Source organism: Symphodus melops (genome assembly GCF_947650265.1).
Source record: "Symphodus melops genome assembly, chromosome: 11".
Classification (NCBI taxonomy): Eukaryota; Metazoa; Chordata; class Actinopteri; order Labriformes; family Labridae; genus Symphodus; species Symphodus melops.
The window spans coordinates 6,493,994-6,509,701 of record NC_136701.1 but is presented as its reverse complement, the minus strand read 5'-3'; the positions used below and the strand labels follow the sequence as shown (position 1 = coordinate 6,509,701).

Below are 15,708 nucleotides of genomic sequence, written 5' to 3'. Positions count from 1 at the left end.
CTGATATAAAACATTAGTACAAGAAACATAAATGCACTTTCTATCAGCTTTAAGTATAGTTCTGATTGCAAGTGTTTTTTCCTGCATGTTGACAGTAATGGCATGAATTTACATGCCTAGCAGCCCTTGGGCCTATTTGTCAGAAAGCTCTTTATCCCCGCTGTTACTGTACATCAAATGTGCACTTATCTCATATATGAGTGAGTCATTGTTACATCATATTTTTCAGGTTTTTTCCCCTCGACTTTTTTCACGCTTGCAGGATGCTCTTTTTGAAACTGAAGTTAGAGTTGTACATCTGGTAGAAAATGAAAGCCACCAATGTAAGACATATAGCTCCAACAATGCCTGCAACAACGGAAACAGCCACCATTGTGTTGTTCAGCTGAGCCTGCTGAGCACCTGTAGGGACGGAAAAGACACCATCGTAAGCCCAATAGAGTATAAATGCACAGTTTCCATCCTGACGAGCATAAAGGAAGATGTACAACATACAGTATGTCTGTCTTTAAATGCCCAGCTAACTGGTTTCTCTAAATTGTTTTACTTGTCTTACACAAAAGGTCATTTTCTCTATTTGTTTTTGGCAGATTATCAAGATCTGGGGCCTTCTTCAGAAAGCTTCTCTTACAAATAGCTTAAGTGAATAAATTCCTGTGAATACAGGACCCTTGTTAGAGAAGGAGGAAAACTTGTTTAAGCATACTGTATGTTCGTCCACTTTTTCTACTTTTACAAACAGTATTTGAGGATTTTAGGAATTTACAGGCTCTCAAAGGCTGACATTCTTAAAGGGGCAGTTTTGCTTGATGTCTACTAAAATACATGTTTTTGACAACTTAACACAGAGGAGCCACAGTACAGCAAATGTTGGGTTAATGAGTGATTTTGTTATTTTATTTTTTGAGAAGAAAGCGCTGTAACATTATTCTCTTTAAAGCAGTCCATTCATCTTGCCCAACATGAATTTTAAAAACAAACCCAGTCACAAAAGTACAAATAGTTATTGCAAACAAACAAGGCAGAATCATTTTTCTCTGATTTCATATTCATACAGGCTACACCTGTGACTATGTTCTACAAGTACAAATTCCACTGTCAAAGGTACTCTGGAGTTTTGCTCTAAAAATAGATTACTTTCAACTAGTCCTCTGTTTGTGAAATGACTGTATTTGTCTATAAAGTTTGGTGGCTTTGAAAAGAACAAGTTCACCTAATTGGGAAAAGGTTCTTAATTTAAAAATGTCCATCTCCAATAAATGAATAGTGAGTTATTAATTACTTATCTTCAGGGCTGTATTGAAAGTTGTTTAATGTATTTTGGGGCCAACATAAATTAAATAAAACATACACAAAAATTGTCCCACAGAGCAGTGTCAGCGGCCTATTTCTACACATTTGGCTGGCCAAATCACGTCTGCTTGTGTACATACAACCAGTGTTATCAATTGACAGGAATTAACTTGTGCTGGCAGTGAAACATACCTTCATTAGCCATCAAAGTCCCTGTGGAGAACAGCGACAAGTATGATTCAGCAAAACTGTAATAATCTGGTGATCACAGCAGTATCTCTGAATTTTCTGAGATGTCAACATGAATAGACTATTCATTTTCTCACCTTGGGTCAAGCGGATGGTGATGGGCCCTGAGGTGATGGTTGCCATGTCGCTTACAGTGGTGTCCTCGTTGCTGGCACTCCTGCGTCTCCTTGAACTGGTCGTGCAGTTCTGCAGGTTTAATCATCATATTGGTTTGCACACTTTCCAGGTAAAAGTAAAGGCACAGATTTATCCAATAAAAATGCTGGAGGCAGACTGACCTTGATGATGCTTGGGCAAAAGTCGTTCACACACAGCCTGGTGGTACAGTGGACATAGTAGGTGGAGAACATTGCGTCTGAGCTTTGAACAAAGCGGAAAGCCTCAAAGGAGAAGCGTGCTTCCTGCTGCTCCCCGTTGATTCCCATAACTGTCTGGGCATCGTGGTTACAGCTTGGGGGACAGTTTTCTTTTAGCCATCAGTTGTACAAAAATTCTGATATTCAGATTGACAGACAGAAACAGGAATTCTTGACCCCTTATAAGTTGTTTGTTTTTTTGTTTGTTTTTTTAAACTGTATAGCTAATCAAACTTGTTGCATTGAGAGCAGGCTGAAAAAGTATGATTTGTGTAAAGTCCTTATTTGTTATATTGATTATTTTGTATTGGTTTAAACCAATTAATTTTTGTCAATGAAAATGATAGACTGTTAAAATATGAAATAAAAGCTACTGACACCAAATAAGTTTGAACCAGGCTATAAACATGTTCATATCTGCTATAAAAAAAACCTGGCATTAAATATAAGGGGCTAATAGGGATTTGTTGTTTTTTGTAGCCAGCCTCAAATGGACACTGGAAGCAGAAGTATAAATGTATGTATAGATGTGTGTTTATGTATTGGCATTGGGGCGGGGTTTGTATCTGTTTATGTACATGCTGACAACACTTTTTAAGAACTGTCAATGAAATGTAGCATAGATTAGCTCTTTCTGTGAGCATGCCCCCCTAGTTTGATCATACATATTATTTATTTTATATTGAAGGAGCTTTCAGGGAAAGGTATTACAAATAAGCATTAGCTGCCAAATAAACCAGAGGGAAAAATAACGTTTGTATTTGCCACTAGCAGTTGCCACTTGTGTTGGACTGTTGGTGACTTAACCTTACCAAATTTTAACAATGCTAATGTTAACCACATACTTGGATAGGTGTAGGCCCTTAAACAGATTAGTTAAAGGTGGGACAACTTCATAGGTTAGGTTGGTTTTTATTTTTCAGTGGGACATTTTCCATTTCATCTCTGAGGGCTGCTGACTCACCCAACGAAGAGATCGTAAAATGTGGTGTTGAGAGGGAAAGGGGAGGCAGTCGCATAACATCGATCCAGGAGCACGTTAAATCTGTAAGAGGGGTTTTCATAATTGCATAGATCAATACACTTGGTAAGAGTCTTTCTAAAAAATACATTACTAGTTATAGGCAGGTACTGGTCAATAAAATGTCAGTATGTTCTTTATAAGAAAAATAAGTATTCAAGTAGCCTAACTGAAAGATTCCTACAATCTGTAACCAGCGTTGTTCAGACCCACGTGAAGTGTGAAGTACCTGTTAGTGAGGTTTGAGGCCTTCACTTCCACAAAGATCCTGGTCTTCAGCTCCAGGCCTCCTTGAGGGACCCGGAGCATGGTGGAGAAGTTTTCATCCTTTAAGCCAAGTAAGGAAAGGATTTTATTTAGACTGATATGGTTAGATCTTTCTGATAAAATGTTTTATGCATCACTTTAATTTTACTTGTCCCTCCCAACTGGGATACCTCACTACACTTACCGAGTACAGTCGCATGCTCAGTGTGCTGATGAAACTCCCATTTTTGTCTTTGACTGCCAGGTTAACTCCAGACCTGTTGGACAGAAAAAAACCTTTAAGCAGGTGAAATTAATTCAGGGTAAAATCTCAGTCAGCAACAACCAGGTCATCTTCCATTTGATACATGAGAGAACAACACTACCAGGGAGTGTTACAACACTCCCTTCAGCAAAACCCATGATCTTACCAACCCAGATAAATATGTGAAGCAACATATTCAATTCACCTTTTGAGAAATATCAAAACTAAGGGACAACAGAAATGATGGTTCAACAACAGGATTGAGTTGGCGTTAACTGTTTAGTTTTACCAGTTTGTTGACCTTCTTCTCAATACAAACTAGAAAGACAAAGGTCAAAGTTTCCTCTCAGAAAATCAGATTACTTTTACAGGAAAATGAATGAATGAAGCTGCAACTTCCTGCATTGAAAATTAAGCCAACGCAGAAGTGTAAAAAAATTGCAGTTCCTCGAGTGTCAACTTGAGGCTAGCTCCAAAACTCTATGAAGTCACATACACACCCATATTGAAATGTCTATTATGACAGCAGAAATAAACATATTTACAGCCTGGTACAAAACACATTTGGTACACTTTGTATGGGGTGACTCATCTGTTTTGATTCTTTAAATTATAAGAGTTATTCATATTTAGGGGCCTGGATGTTTTGAAAGACAGGTGCATTACAGCAGTTTGTCAGCAGGTTTAAAGCCCGCTTCAGCTTTTTACGTGTTTCCCTGGTTGACTGAAAGTGTTTTTAATGAATGGGCTTCAAAAGTCCACATCAAACCAATGGCTGATGTCACTGACATCCATTTTTTGTTTTAAACAATCTTTCACAAAAAACAGCTCAATTTAGTGGTTGGACTACGCAAATTCAATAATTATTAACTCTTACAACTCTAATACAGGATTTTTGAACTTGTACACCAGGGCTTTATTCCTTAAATGAATTGGGGTACATGACGAATTGGTACCCAATTTTACTTGGTAGATCATAGGATCAGGGCTGTGTTTGTCTTTAAGGATTTAGATTAGATTGTGGGCATTTCAGTGGCAAATATAAACAGTTTTAGTTGACATATTTGGTTTTGTTGATCTGACCATTATCCCTAAAGATGCTTTTTTTAAAAGCCTTAATCCTGGAAAGAATGATCAAGATAAATGAATCCACATTTTTCTCTATCTAAGACATAACCACATAATCCAAAATCTTTATCAGCCTGATCCAAATACAGACTTTTAAGGATTGCCGCCAAATTAGAGGTACTGTATCAGTGCTTTAAATGGAGCTTCTCACAAGTTGTCCACAGGGGGTCACAAGAAGCAACAATTGAAAATATATTCAAAAATAACTTTCAGTATTTCATGTTAATAACATATCTCTCCTGTTCCCTCTTTTTGTCTTCCCCTCTCTCTTTTAATCTCCCACTGATTCTACAGTTGTTTTTGCATAGTAGTCCTTATGTAAATTAATGACCTGATAATAGATAGTTTTCTGATAAGCCCAGGCCCAGAAAACTGTGAGTATACTTAAGACAACTCAGCTACCTAATGTGGAGAGGGATCAATATCAGATCTTTTATGTTTATCGATTATGATAATCAGTCCACTCAGTCTTGGAAGAGCACACACGATTCTTTTCTTTTTTTCACAGTGAATGTGCCTTACACGCTCATCTGAGTGTTGTTGACCAGGTACTGCAGCGGGTATCGGCAGGAGAACTGGTACATCACCTCCTGGTGGTAGGTGATGGCCCCTGTGCTGGGGTCCTCAGAGCACACCATACCAGAGATATTGATGTACTGGACGTTGGAGAAGTCTGCAAAAACTCCAGTTCCTGTCTCTTGCGTGACCTGTGAGGAAAGAGTTTGTCAATCAAGAATCTGTTTAGTGAATGGATCTGCAGTGTTTTCAGGTTTGACATACTGTGAGCTTGCTGGAGCAGGCAGTGATGCCCTCCTCTGTGATGGAGAAGTTGAATTTCACCACAGGAGGGTCTGCAGTCCAGTCAGCATTCCCTTTACACTGGTGTTTATTGTGCTCTGAGTTGAGGGACAGCAGAGACTCATTGTACCCATTGAAATAGACCGGACATAGGAGGATCTGGAGGTCCACCGTCTGAGAGCCACAGAGGACCTCGATGTCGGAGTTAGCTGAGTAATCAGACCACAATCAGTTTAGGATGTTAAAAATATAGACAGATTACTCTAGTCCTGATTTTTCAAGGGACAGACCACCATTTTAACACTAGTTAAATTGGCATGACTGATAAGCCTGTGAATTGTCATTAACCTTAAATTCATGGTTAGCATCAAAGGACAGAACGTTTTAATGCAGTTGTAACTGTTAGATGTTGCTAATGAAAAAGGATGGCCTCGATTCATCTGAGAAGGAAGTACATCTTATTTTATTTGTAGCATCCACGTAGTTCTGACGGTACAATTTAACAAATCATGAACACACATGCTTTGTTGAGTTGGTCATCCTTTATTCGGCTGGTCGAGGGTTCGATTGCCAGCTGCTGCAACCACATGTCTGATTTGTCTTGGGCAGTACACTAAACCCCAAGTTGCTCCTGCTGCTTTGTCGGTGGTGAGATTAGTTACTTCTGATCTTTTTACATAGCAACCTTTGCCATCAGTGTAGGTTTGAACTGCAGTGTAAAGATGCTTTGAGTAGTCAGAAGACTAGAAAATGCTATACCAGCTCAAGTCCATTTACCATTTAAATAAGTTGTAGGAAAGAGTTTCCAACTCAGGAAATGGGAATGTCAGTCATTTTTAATCATTGTTTAGAACTGTATTTCTTTTACTTTTGTTGTTCAGTAATATTTGTTTTTTGCATTTTTCCACTTTTTATGTACTCGTGATTGTTTCTGCTGGATGAGCACGGCACAATGTCATACTGGCATGTTATCTAACACTGCACAGTTTAATTGTTTCATTTGTACGGCTTAGATAGATAGATAGATAGATAGATAGATAGATAGATAGATAGATAGATAGATAGATAGATAGATAGATAGATAGATAGATAGATAGATAGATAGATAGATAGATAGATAGATAGATAGATAGATAGATAGATAGATGTCTTAAATTGCTCACAAACAATGTCAAAAGAACTCCGGCTGTCTCACATGAAGACACCCTCAGCATCACCAAAAAACACAAACTAACGCTAAATCATTAAATTGACATCATAATCTGTCTATTAACATCATAATCTGTCCTGCAGCTTGTGCAAACCGACTTTATTGTCTTTCAGGAGTGCAGATGTGAAAACAGCTTTTATGGGTAAATCTTTTCTGTGCAAACATTTTTACAAACTTTAAAAACATACACTTCTGAAATAGCGAGGCTGCGAGTAAGCCGAGGCCTCCTGGGTATCAGAGAAAGAAAATAGAGCAGGAGGAGCTGCAGGTGGGTGAAAAGGGGGGCGAGTCCTGTAAAGTTCTCTGACCTGGACTTCTGAATGTGGAGTGTCCGATGCAGGCATTTTGACCCCGGGCGACAAGGAGAGTAGCAAGTTGATATGTCAGAAGCACCAGCCACATTGTCCTCAAACTGCAGAAGAAAACGTAGACGACATACATCAGAGGCGCTCAAGATCACCACTCCAGAAGAACAAGTTAAAGAACTCAAAACAACGATTCTGATTCTGTCACAAATACCAACACAACAACATAAACATACTCCATTAACAAGATACATTTATTGTTTCTTTTGTGAATTGTAGGTTTATTTACTTTATCAGGTTAAAGACTACCATTTCAATATATGAGAGAATCTTAGAAATCCCCCCTGTGTACGTAGTACATAGTGTAGAGTCGCCCTTTAGTCAATAGATTCTGCATAAAGCAATCGTACGTAAAAAAAAACGTGTTTTTGGATGTTATCCAACAGAAGACGGTGTTATTATCCACCAGTCCAAATTTCAGTCATGAAAATAGCTCAGTATGTAAAGTTGTGGGATGCTGTGGGAGCGAACATTAAAAACTGCTGAGAATTGACAACAGTTTGTTTATTTAACTGCACTATTGAACCTGTCAGCCTCTACCTGTTTGAGACCCCCCAACAGGTCATATCGAGGCATCACCGTTCAATTCAGTCTGTTTCTTATCCAGTTAAAAACTCCTGTCAGGAGCTTTGAATGTGATAAATGACAGATCAGAAATAATAATACAATAATTATGAACATGGAAGGCTTTTGTTGGCTAGTTGTGTAAAAAGTGACATTTTAATCAAAGTTATTAACAAACTGCTACAAACCAGAGGCTCCTAGTTGAATTAATAAAACATGTGAAGTCATTAAACTGAAGTGAGAACTTGCAGATAAAAAATAATAATCTTACAACCATTGAAAACATCTTGTTAGAGTTGTATCTTACCTTGTGTAGATGACACGATTATTGCCACACCTCTTTGCCTTAGTATGTCTTTACTACGTCTGCTCTCACCTTCATCACTCTCTTAGTCATTTATAGTGACCTCCTTTCCAGCCAACAGGAAGCCCCCTGAAAGAAGAAGAAGAGTACGGAGCCACACCAGCTGGCTGGATCATCTGACAGAGAAAGAACAATGGCTGAACCTTTATGGGGTGTGCTCCGTCTACAGGAACGTTATGTCAAGTGGGTATAAATCTAACTTGTCATATAGGAGTGATGACTTCAGCTGCCTTACATCTTCATGTACCTTGATCACCTCATTGCACGTGGAGTCATCATACAAGAGCACTGCAAGAAACTTAAATCCAAGCAATTGTTGGTCTTATTTCTTGACGAAAATATGTCATTACACTTATTTTTAACCCACATGCAACAATGACATGTTCAGATAAAAATCTAATTTCAGGATGTAAAGGAGTCTGGCAAGGGCAAGCAAACATTTTGAGATTTACCATCTAAACTAGTTAGTACATCTCATATGAAGTCACTCAACAAGTACATTTGGATTGACCCATTGGCTGATATTTGTACATATTCTGACCAATACAGGCCCATTTTGCTTTTTATATCTGGAAACAAGAGTTTTATATGGACTTGTGAGACGAATGTGGCATAAAATTAATGCAATGATATATTTATGAAAATAAATTAGACCAATACACTGGCTTAGATTTAAGTTATTGCAGTAAGAAAATTTAAGAAAAAAATAACTTCTTTTCAAAGAGTCAATGCTGCTTTTATTTTATGAATTTTTTTCTGTTGATTATTGCAACAAAAAGTACGCTTTGAAAAATTAAAGAACCCGAGCTAACCTTTTCTGAATCATTAAATAACAATGACATAACGACCTGCTTAGGATTAGACCTTTTTATGCAAGACCACCCAAAGAAGGGAGTGTTAGGATTCACTTAGGAGCTTTCTTTTTGGTCACCCCCCCCCCCTCCCCCCCTGTGCCAGGGGCTATCCCTCTTTGTGAAGAAATTAGGTCTCCAACACATCATGTCACATTGGGAGAGAAAGGCACACCCTGCCAAACAAAACCTGGACAACTGTCACCTGAACCACGAATCCCCCCACATCCCCTCCAGAAACCCTGAGACCTCGTCCCAACAATGGGGCTGAGATGAGCTTACACACAGCTTAGCGTTAAGGAGGTGTCCTGTCTGTCATTTTCCCATTCAGCAGCCCTGAGTGACTCTGAGTGGGTATGATCTGGGATTTACTATATCCTGCATGCAAAAACAACGCAAAAACTGAGAAATCCTCTTTCCACTGGGTGATTTTACAGCTAAAAACTCACTTTCAGGTCTCTGAGAAATATTTTAATGTCTTTATATTTGAAAAAAAAACCCACTTGTATTTTAATTTTAAATTTTGTATTTTTAAACGACTCGACCACTGAGAAAAATCCAACGACCAATCATACACTGACCGGCAATATCATCTCACACACATGCACACACACACGCACACACACACACACACACAATGGTTCTTTAGAAAATATGAAGATAGATGATAACTTAAGATGATTTTTAAACAGAATTTCTTACAGCATGTAGATGATTAGTGCAGAAATACAACGATATCTCTCCCTCTCGCTATTCCCCCCCCCCCCCCAGTTTCTGTTACCATCACTTCAGGGCATAACCTTGATTTCCATTTAATTCCTGATTGAAGCTGCTCCTTTCATTGAACAGCCAGGTAACATGACCTGCATAATGACACCATGATATAACACTTTACAAAAAGGGTTCTCAGAATGACAATCAGCTTTATTGGCCATGAATGCTTACACACAAGGAATTCGTCTTCAGTAACTGTGTTTATTGTTATTTATTATTATTTATTATTTAATGTACAAGAGAAAAATGCAACACGTACTGGGCGCACATGCTCATCAAAGTATGGTACTAAAAAAAATAGTATTGGAAGTTATTTTTTTAACCACTTTTTAATTGATTAAGTACTGCCCCAAACTTTATTATAAAGGCCAAATAAAAGAAACTTCACTGACTTACATTTAATTTTTGCTAACTTAAAGGATGGGGGTCAAGTTTTACATTGGTATCAGCCCTTATCTTCCCTGATTTTCACAATGGTTAATCTCCAGGAGCCTAGGGATGGTCATAAAGAGTTACAATAATCACCAACATACTGTATATATTTTCTAAATAAAACATGCATTTAAAAAAATACTTAATTTTATATACATAATGTATGTATTAAAGGTATGGAAGGTAATTTCCTGCAGATACACTTTCTACATTTTTGGTTGAAATTGTCTTCATGTCCTGACAGTAATTACACTTTACACAACACTTTTGTATAAAATTAAAGTTTAAAAAAGTGGCAATAAAACTCCTTTAATACACTTCTATCTTTCATTTTTCAAGATGATGGACTCAGGTGGTTAGAGTTTTTGTTGTTGGTCTAATCAAATAGTCTCAGGGAAATGGAAAGGGTTTGGAAATTTCCTGTTTCCAAATCTCATCAGATAAAACATGTCTAATAAACTTCAGTGATTCCTTCAAACTAAGCAGAGACCCAGTGAGAAAAACAGTGAATTTCATTTTTGCTAAAAGTCAGACCTTCAGCCACAAGGCGTTCTCTGACAGTCCCATAAGATTAAAGACAAACGTCAAACGGACTACACCAACTGTAATATTGAATCACAGCTTTAATCTGATCAAAATTCAACTTTGAAAAATACATACAATTGAATCTGCTCGTCATTTTCGAAAGTGCATACAACTCATGGGAACTATGGCGCAAAGCAAAGGAAGTGTCCACAGTTCAACAGCACCGACTTACATTCTTTCACTTTATTTAATATTAAATTAAAACAAAATGGCAGGCTACAGTTCTGATGAATGTCAATACATTGAGCGATTAAGGCCTGTGTTCTCTGACAGCAGTAATGTTGCAAAATCAAAAACATAGTTTTGGTATCCTCAACTCTGTGAATGGAGACATTCTGGTGTCGAGCCTGTGTCTGCCTTTATTTAGAGCTGGTGTACTTGGTTACAGCCTTGGTGCCTTCAGACACGGCGTGCTTGGCCAGCTCCCCGGGCAGCAGGAGGCGGACGGCGGTCTGGATCTCCCTGGAAGTGATGGTGGAGCGTTTGTTGTAGTGAGCCAGACGAGACGCTTCTCCGGCGATGCGTTCAAATATATCGTTGACAAAGGAATTCATGATACCCATGGCCTTGGATGAGATTCCCGTGTCTGGATGCACCTGCTTCAGCACTTTATACACGTAAATAGCATAGCTTTCTTTCCTGGTCTTGCGGCGCCTTTTGTCTCCTTTCTTCTGTGTTTTGGTCACAGCCTTTTTGGAACCCTTCTTGGGCGCAGGGGCAGATTTTGCAGGATCAGGCATTTTTCCCTTTCGCTTCACTGTCAGCGATTATTAGGAAAGACGGGGACAACGCAGGGTGACGCCTCCTTTTCTGTCCTCTATATATAACATGGCTGTGCAAATGAGCCTGTGCCATTGCGTCTTTGCGATTGGAGCACCGAGGACCAGCGGACAGTCATTATCCGAGGACGCATTGCGCTATTGGTGCGTGCGTTTCAGTTTCACTCCGCCAATCAGGAGAGACCTAACGGTTTATATGCGTTTACTATTACGTAAAGGGAAAAGCTGTTTCTCCCAGTGTAACGGTGTACCATCTCGCCCAACTCCTTTTTTAAACGATCATGTCTGGCAGAGGAAAAACCGGAGGTAAAGCCCGAGCAAAGGCAAAATCCCGTTCCTCTCGTGCCGGCCTCCAGTTCCCGGTGGGCCGTGTCCACAGACTACTGCGCAAGGGAAACTATGCAGAGCGCGTCGGCGCTGGGGCACCGGTGTATCTTGCGGCAGTGTTGGAGTATCTGACTGCTGAGATCCTGGAGTTGGCAGGCAACGCAGCTAGAGACAACAAGAAGACCAGGATCATCCCCCGCCACCTCCAGCTGGCTGTGCGTAACGATGAGGAGCTCAACAAGCTATTGGGCGGAGTGACTATCGCTCAGGGAGGCGTGCTGCCCAACATCCAGGCTGTCCTCCTCCCAAAGAAGACGGAGAAACCGACCAAGAGCAAGTAAAAGACTCCCCAACAGGCCCGGGGCCACTTCCATATCGGTGTTTGAGTTTTGGATAAGTAACATTCTACATAGGAGGACAGTGTTTGCTGTTGTTGTCTCTACAATGAAAACAGACACTGGCTTCTCATCAGGACTATTCATAGACTGCACTGTGCTGCTGTTGGCTCTGGAAAATGGAGGCGCTTTCTGAAGGCTGGGCTGATGAAGGCCGTTTAAAAACATGTTGCCAATATGGACCAATTTTTGAATTGAAGGATTGTTTTAGTTTCACAGTGCTGCTACAAAACGTGAAAAAATGTTTTATTGGTGTCTTGTTTTCTGTCATGTTGTTCAATAAATGTCCTGTAGCCTTTTGGCACAGTACGTTAACATTCACCTCTTTCTCTGTTGTTGACATCCGGGGACTTTGTGGGTGAACAAATAGCATGGAGGCTCATTTCGGCTGCAGCTTAAACAATACTCCTCGTTTTGGGTCGTGATGGTTGTTTGTCAACCAAGTGGTCATCTTTATTCTCTGCTTCAGCTGATGGATGACTGAAATATGTTGGAGCTACTAAAATGCTGAATAGCTGACTTGATACTGGACTGCATCGTTTTCATTTGGTGAAAGACCTCCGATGTCATTAAAAACATGCTTCATCAGGGATGGTATACTTCCAACGTTGACTGCTTCATATTTCTGTGAGAGCAGATTGTTATCTGACCTTAATGTATTCTCAATAACTTAATTCACATTCTTTAACTGGGAACTAATCCCATTAGTGCATTATAAAGCACTGCTTTATAATGCCCTGATTATAGGGAGTTATTAATGTTTCAAGTTCACATTACATTTTTGATCTTTCGCCTGACAGCTTTCCATACTGAAACTGAACTGGAGGCTCAAACATGACTTGGAATGAATTGCCTACAATTTATCACACATACGCATCTCTTTTTATTACTTGACCATATAATTAAAAAACAAGTCTGGACCAAACTTTCATTTTATAAAGGTTAGAATGTAGACAGACCAATGGTTCTGATATCAAAGTGTTTCTGTCTTGTTACTGTATATTCTTCATCGTTCATCCAGGACAACAGTATGATGTGCTGCTTTCAAGGATTGTATCTCAAACACATTATACTACCTTTCATCTTGCGCGTTCATTATGAAAGTCCTCATTACTAAGTATAGAATACTTAGGTTATGGCTTGAAAATTCCTAACAGCTTTCACCCTTAAATTCATCTTGCAAGGGTGTTTATATAAAGATTAAGTGTGAGTGTCAGGAGTGTTACCAAGATTTCTGGGTCCCATGAAAAGATATCACAAAGGGCAACCTCCACCACATCCTCAGACAATCCTATGATTAAAAACTAAGAATCAGGATAATATTTCTTCCTCCAATACTTTTAAATATCCATAATCGCATTTCAGAATGATAAAATCTTTCATTTTAAAAGAGATATATTACCAAAAAAATCCACTTTTACAGTGTTTCTGAGCACATTTTTTTGAGGATTATTTGGAATTTGTACAAATCTTCAGATTAAATGGTCAAATGTGAACAGACTTTTGGACTATGTGTGACTGGTCATCTCAATGAATGAGGGTGTTTTTTGTGTCTTTGTTCTCACAGTTGTCAGATACATTAGGGCAGCACAGCAGCTTAATGCATTTATTCCCATCTCAGTGTTTCATCAATGAAGCAATACACTGTACTGAAACAGTCTGTTAGGGCTGGGATTCCCAGACTTTTCTGCCCGTGACCTTCAATGTAATGGCGCTAGAGACTGGGGACCCCCATATTACCTGGAGGTGCTTAAATCATTTGACATTGCATACAGCAATATTAGGGCTTACCCTCATAACACCATATTTAAAAAAAAATACATTTTCAAATTGATAGGTGAATTTTGCCATTTTAATCAATTTCCCCTTTTTAAATGTTTTGGAAGGAATCTCGTGACCCCCTTTAACAGTATCTTGCGACCCCCACTTTGGCAATCTGTGTGTTAGGGCACCATGATGATGGATGAATGCAAAAGATGTAGAGTTCCCTCTGCTGGCTGCAGTATGGTCATACACCCTGCCTCCAAACAGATGGAACGTGAGTCAAACTATAAAGATATAATACATATGAATTAAGTTTTGTTTAAATTAATTATTCGATGGAGGAAGACCAGATGTAATGTATCTTACAATTTCAACTCCTTGCAGTGTTCTTAACCAGATTATCAGAGGAGGAGAAAAGGTGAGAGAAAATGAAACAAAAACTACCAATACAATCACTAAACTTTCCACGAGTGTTTGCTGTAAACTGAAACAGTTAGCTGATCTGGACAGCATATTTTGAACACACTTCAACACAAATGTTAACTTTTTTTTAAGTGCTGTGCTCATGATGGATTCATGTTGGGTTTTTGTAAAATAAAGAGTGGAGTCTAGGCCGACTCGTTTTTAAATGTGTTTTGAGGTAACATTTGTTATTAGTTGTGTTTGGAGAAGTTTTAAGATAGGGGGAACTATGTAAGTGATATCAGAGACAGTACACCTACGACCCCGCTTTTGATGCTTAAATAGGACCCTGGTCCAGTTGGAAGGGCAGCTCTATGCAAGTTTGAACAAGAACTTACAAGAGTAATAACATTTCTCATCAGGTCTGAAAATTCCCCAGAATACATCAGGACAAGCTTGAAACATTGCTGGAGAGAGGGACATGTTGGTTACCTTGCTGCCACTGCACCCAGAAGCAGAACAGAGTGGACAAATGCATTAAAACAAAGTTGGATTGATAATGAATTTGTAGATAATCTTTACATTTACTTCCAAAGCTTTCATCAGTGTTGGTTATTATAGTTTATAGAGCATTGTTTGTCTTCTACCACCTACTTGAATCTCCCTCCTTCACAACATCAAACATACTTTTGTATTTAGTACCAACACAGACCATAGCAGTTATATTATTAGATGTAATGACAAAACACTGTATTTTAATTAAAAGATAAATGATTTTATCAAATCTTCTGAAGCTGACCTGTCTTCACCCTGAAATTGAAAACCTGCATTGGTTTAGAAAACGGGTCATGTTTTTCAAGCTTTACTTTATAAATGCTTCCAATTCAACCAGGTTTCATTTAAACATATTTAATCCTGTAAATGACTTGTAAATTTGGAGAAATAGCAAAACAGATAGAATATCTGCAACATTACATTGGAGCAAACTCATACTTTTTTTTCACTGACATAATGAGATTGTGAAGTTTTTGACAACATTAAAAGAAAGAATCCCAACAAAGATCTGTTTTTAGAAAGACATATTCATGTAGTTTCTCTAAATCTAGACTCCAAACGGTTATTTTTTTACCGTCAGGACACAGGAGTTGGTTGAGCTGGTGTCTGAACTAGTTTGTTTGTGAAGGAGTATTATTGAAGAAATCAACAACACTTTGTATTGTTAAAAAAAAGTGAAATCCAGTGTTGAGAGCAGTCTGAAGCTCAGGATCACTCATACATTTAATCATTACAACTTTGAGTATGAACATCTAATACTGTAACATTAAAGATTAAAGACTGCTGTCTTATTGTTAAGAAATTATTCCGTTTCAGAAAAAAGAGTTCATGTACTAAACCTGACCTTAAGAACTTTCAATTTTACCGTAGGAATCACATGAGGCTCCCTTTGAATAAAAAAACACGTCCGTGGAAACCACGGCTGTGATGTCATGGAAGGTCCCTCAGCAGAGTACAAGTAGAAGTAGAGATGAGGAAATGAGAC

General features: G+C 38.7%; 3 protein-coding genes across 3 annotated transcripts; 1 reads left to right on the top strand and 2 right to left on the bottom strand.

Annotated features, from left to right (window-relative positions):
• Positions 1–248: 248 nt before the first annotated feature.
• On the bottom strand, positions 249–7,850 carry LOC306831179 (zona pellucida-like domain-containing protein 1). Its single transcript, XM_079355126.1, has 10 exons — positions 7,803–7,850; positions 6,875–6,978; positions 5,339–5,565; positions 5,081–5,265; positions 3,371–3,443; positions 3,149–3,246; positions 2,863–2,943; positions 1,821–1,992; positions 1,543–1,728; positions 249–463 (listed from the first exon to the last, which is right to left on the bottom strand). The coding sequence occupies exons 2-10, from the start codon at positions 6,966–6,968 to the stop codon at positions 251–253; spliced, it is 1,329 nt and encodes a 442-aa protein (XP_079211252.1). The 5' UTR covers positions 6,969–6,978; positions 7,803–7,850; the 3' UTR covers positions 249–250.
• A 2,671-nt stretch (positions 7,851–10,521) lies between these two features.
• On the bottom strand, positions 10,522–11,342 carry hist2h2l (histone 2, H2, like). The gene has a single exon (XM_079356043.1). It carries the CDS (start codon positions 11,239–11,241, stop codon positions 10,861–10,863), a length of 381 nt encoding a protein of 126 aa, XP_079212169.1. The 5' UTR covers positions 11,242–11,342; the 3' UTR covers positions 10,522–10,860.
• Positions 11,343–11,439: 97 nt separating this feature from the next.
• h2ax1 (H2A.X variant histone family member 1) lies at positions 11,440–12,323 on the top strand. The gene has a single exon (XM_079356042.1). It carries the CDS (start codon positions 11,562–11,564, stop codon positions 11,946–11,948), a length of 387 nt encoding a protein of 128 aa, XP_079212168.1. The 5' UTR covers positions 11,440–11,561; the 3' UTR covers positions 11,949–12,323.
• The last annotated feature ends 3,385 nt before the right edge of the window (positions 12,324–15,708 follow it).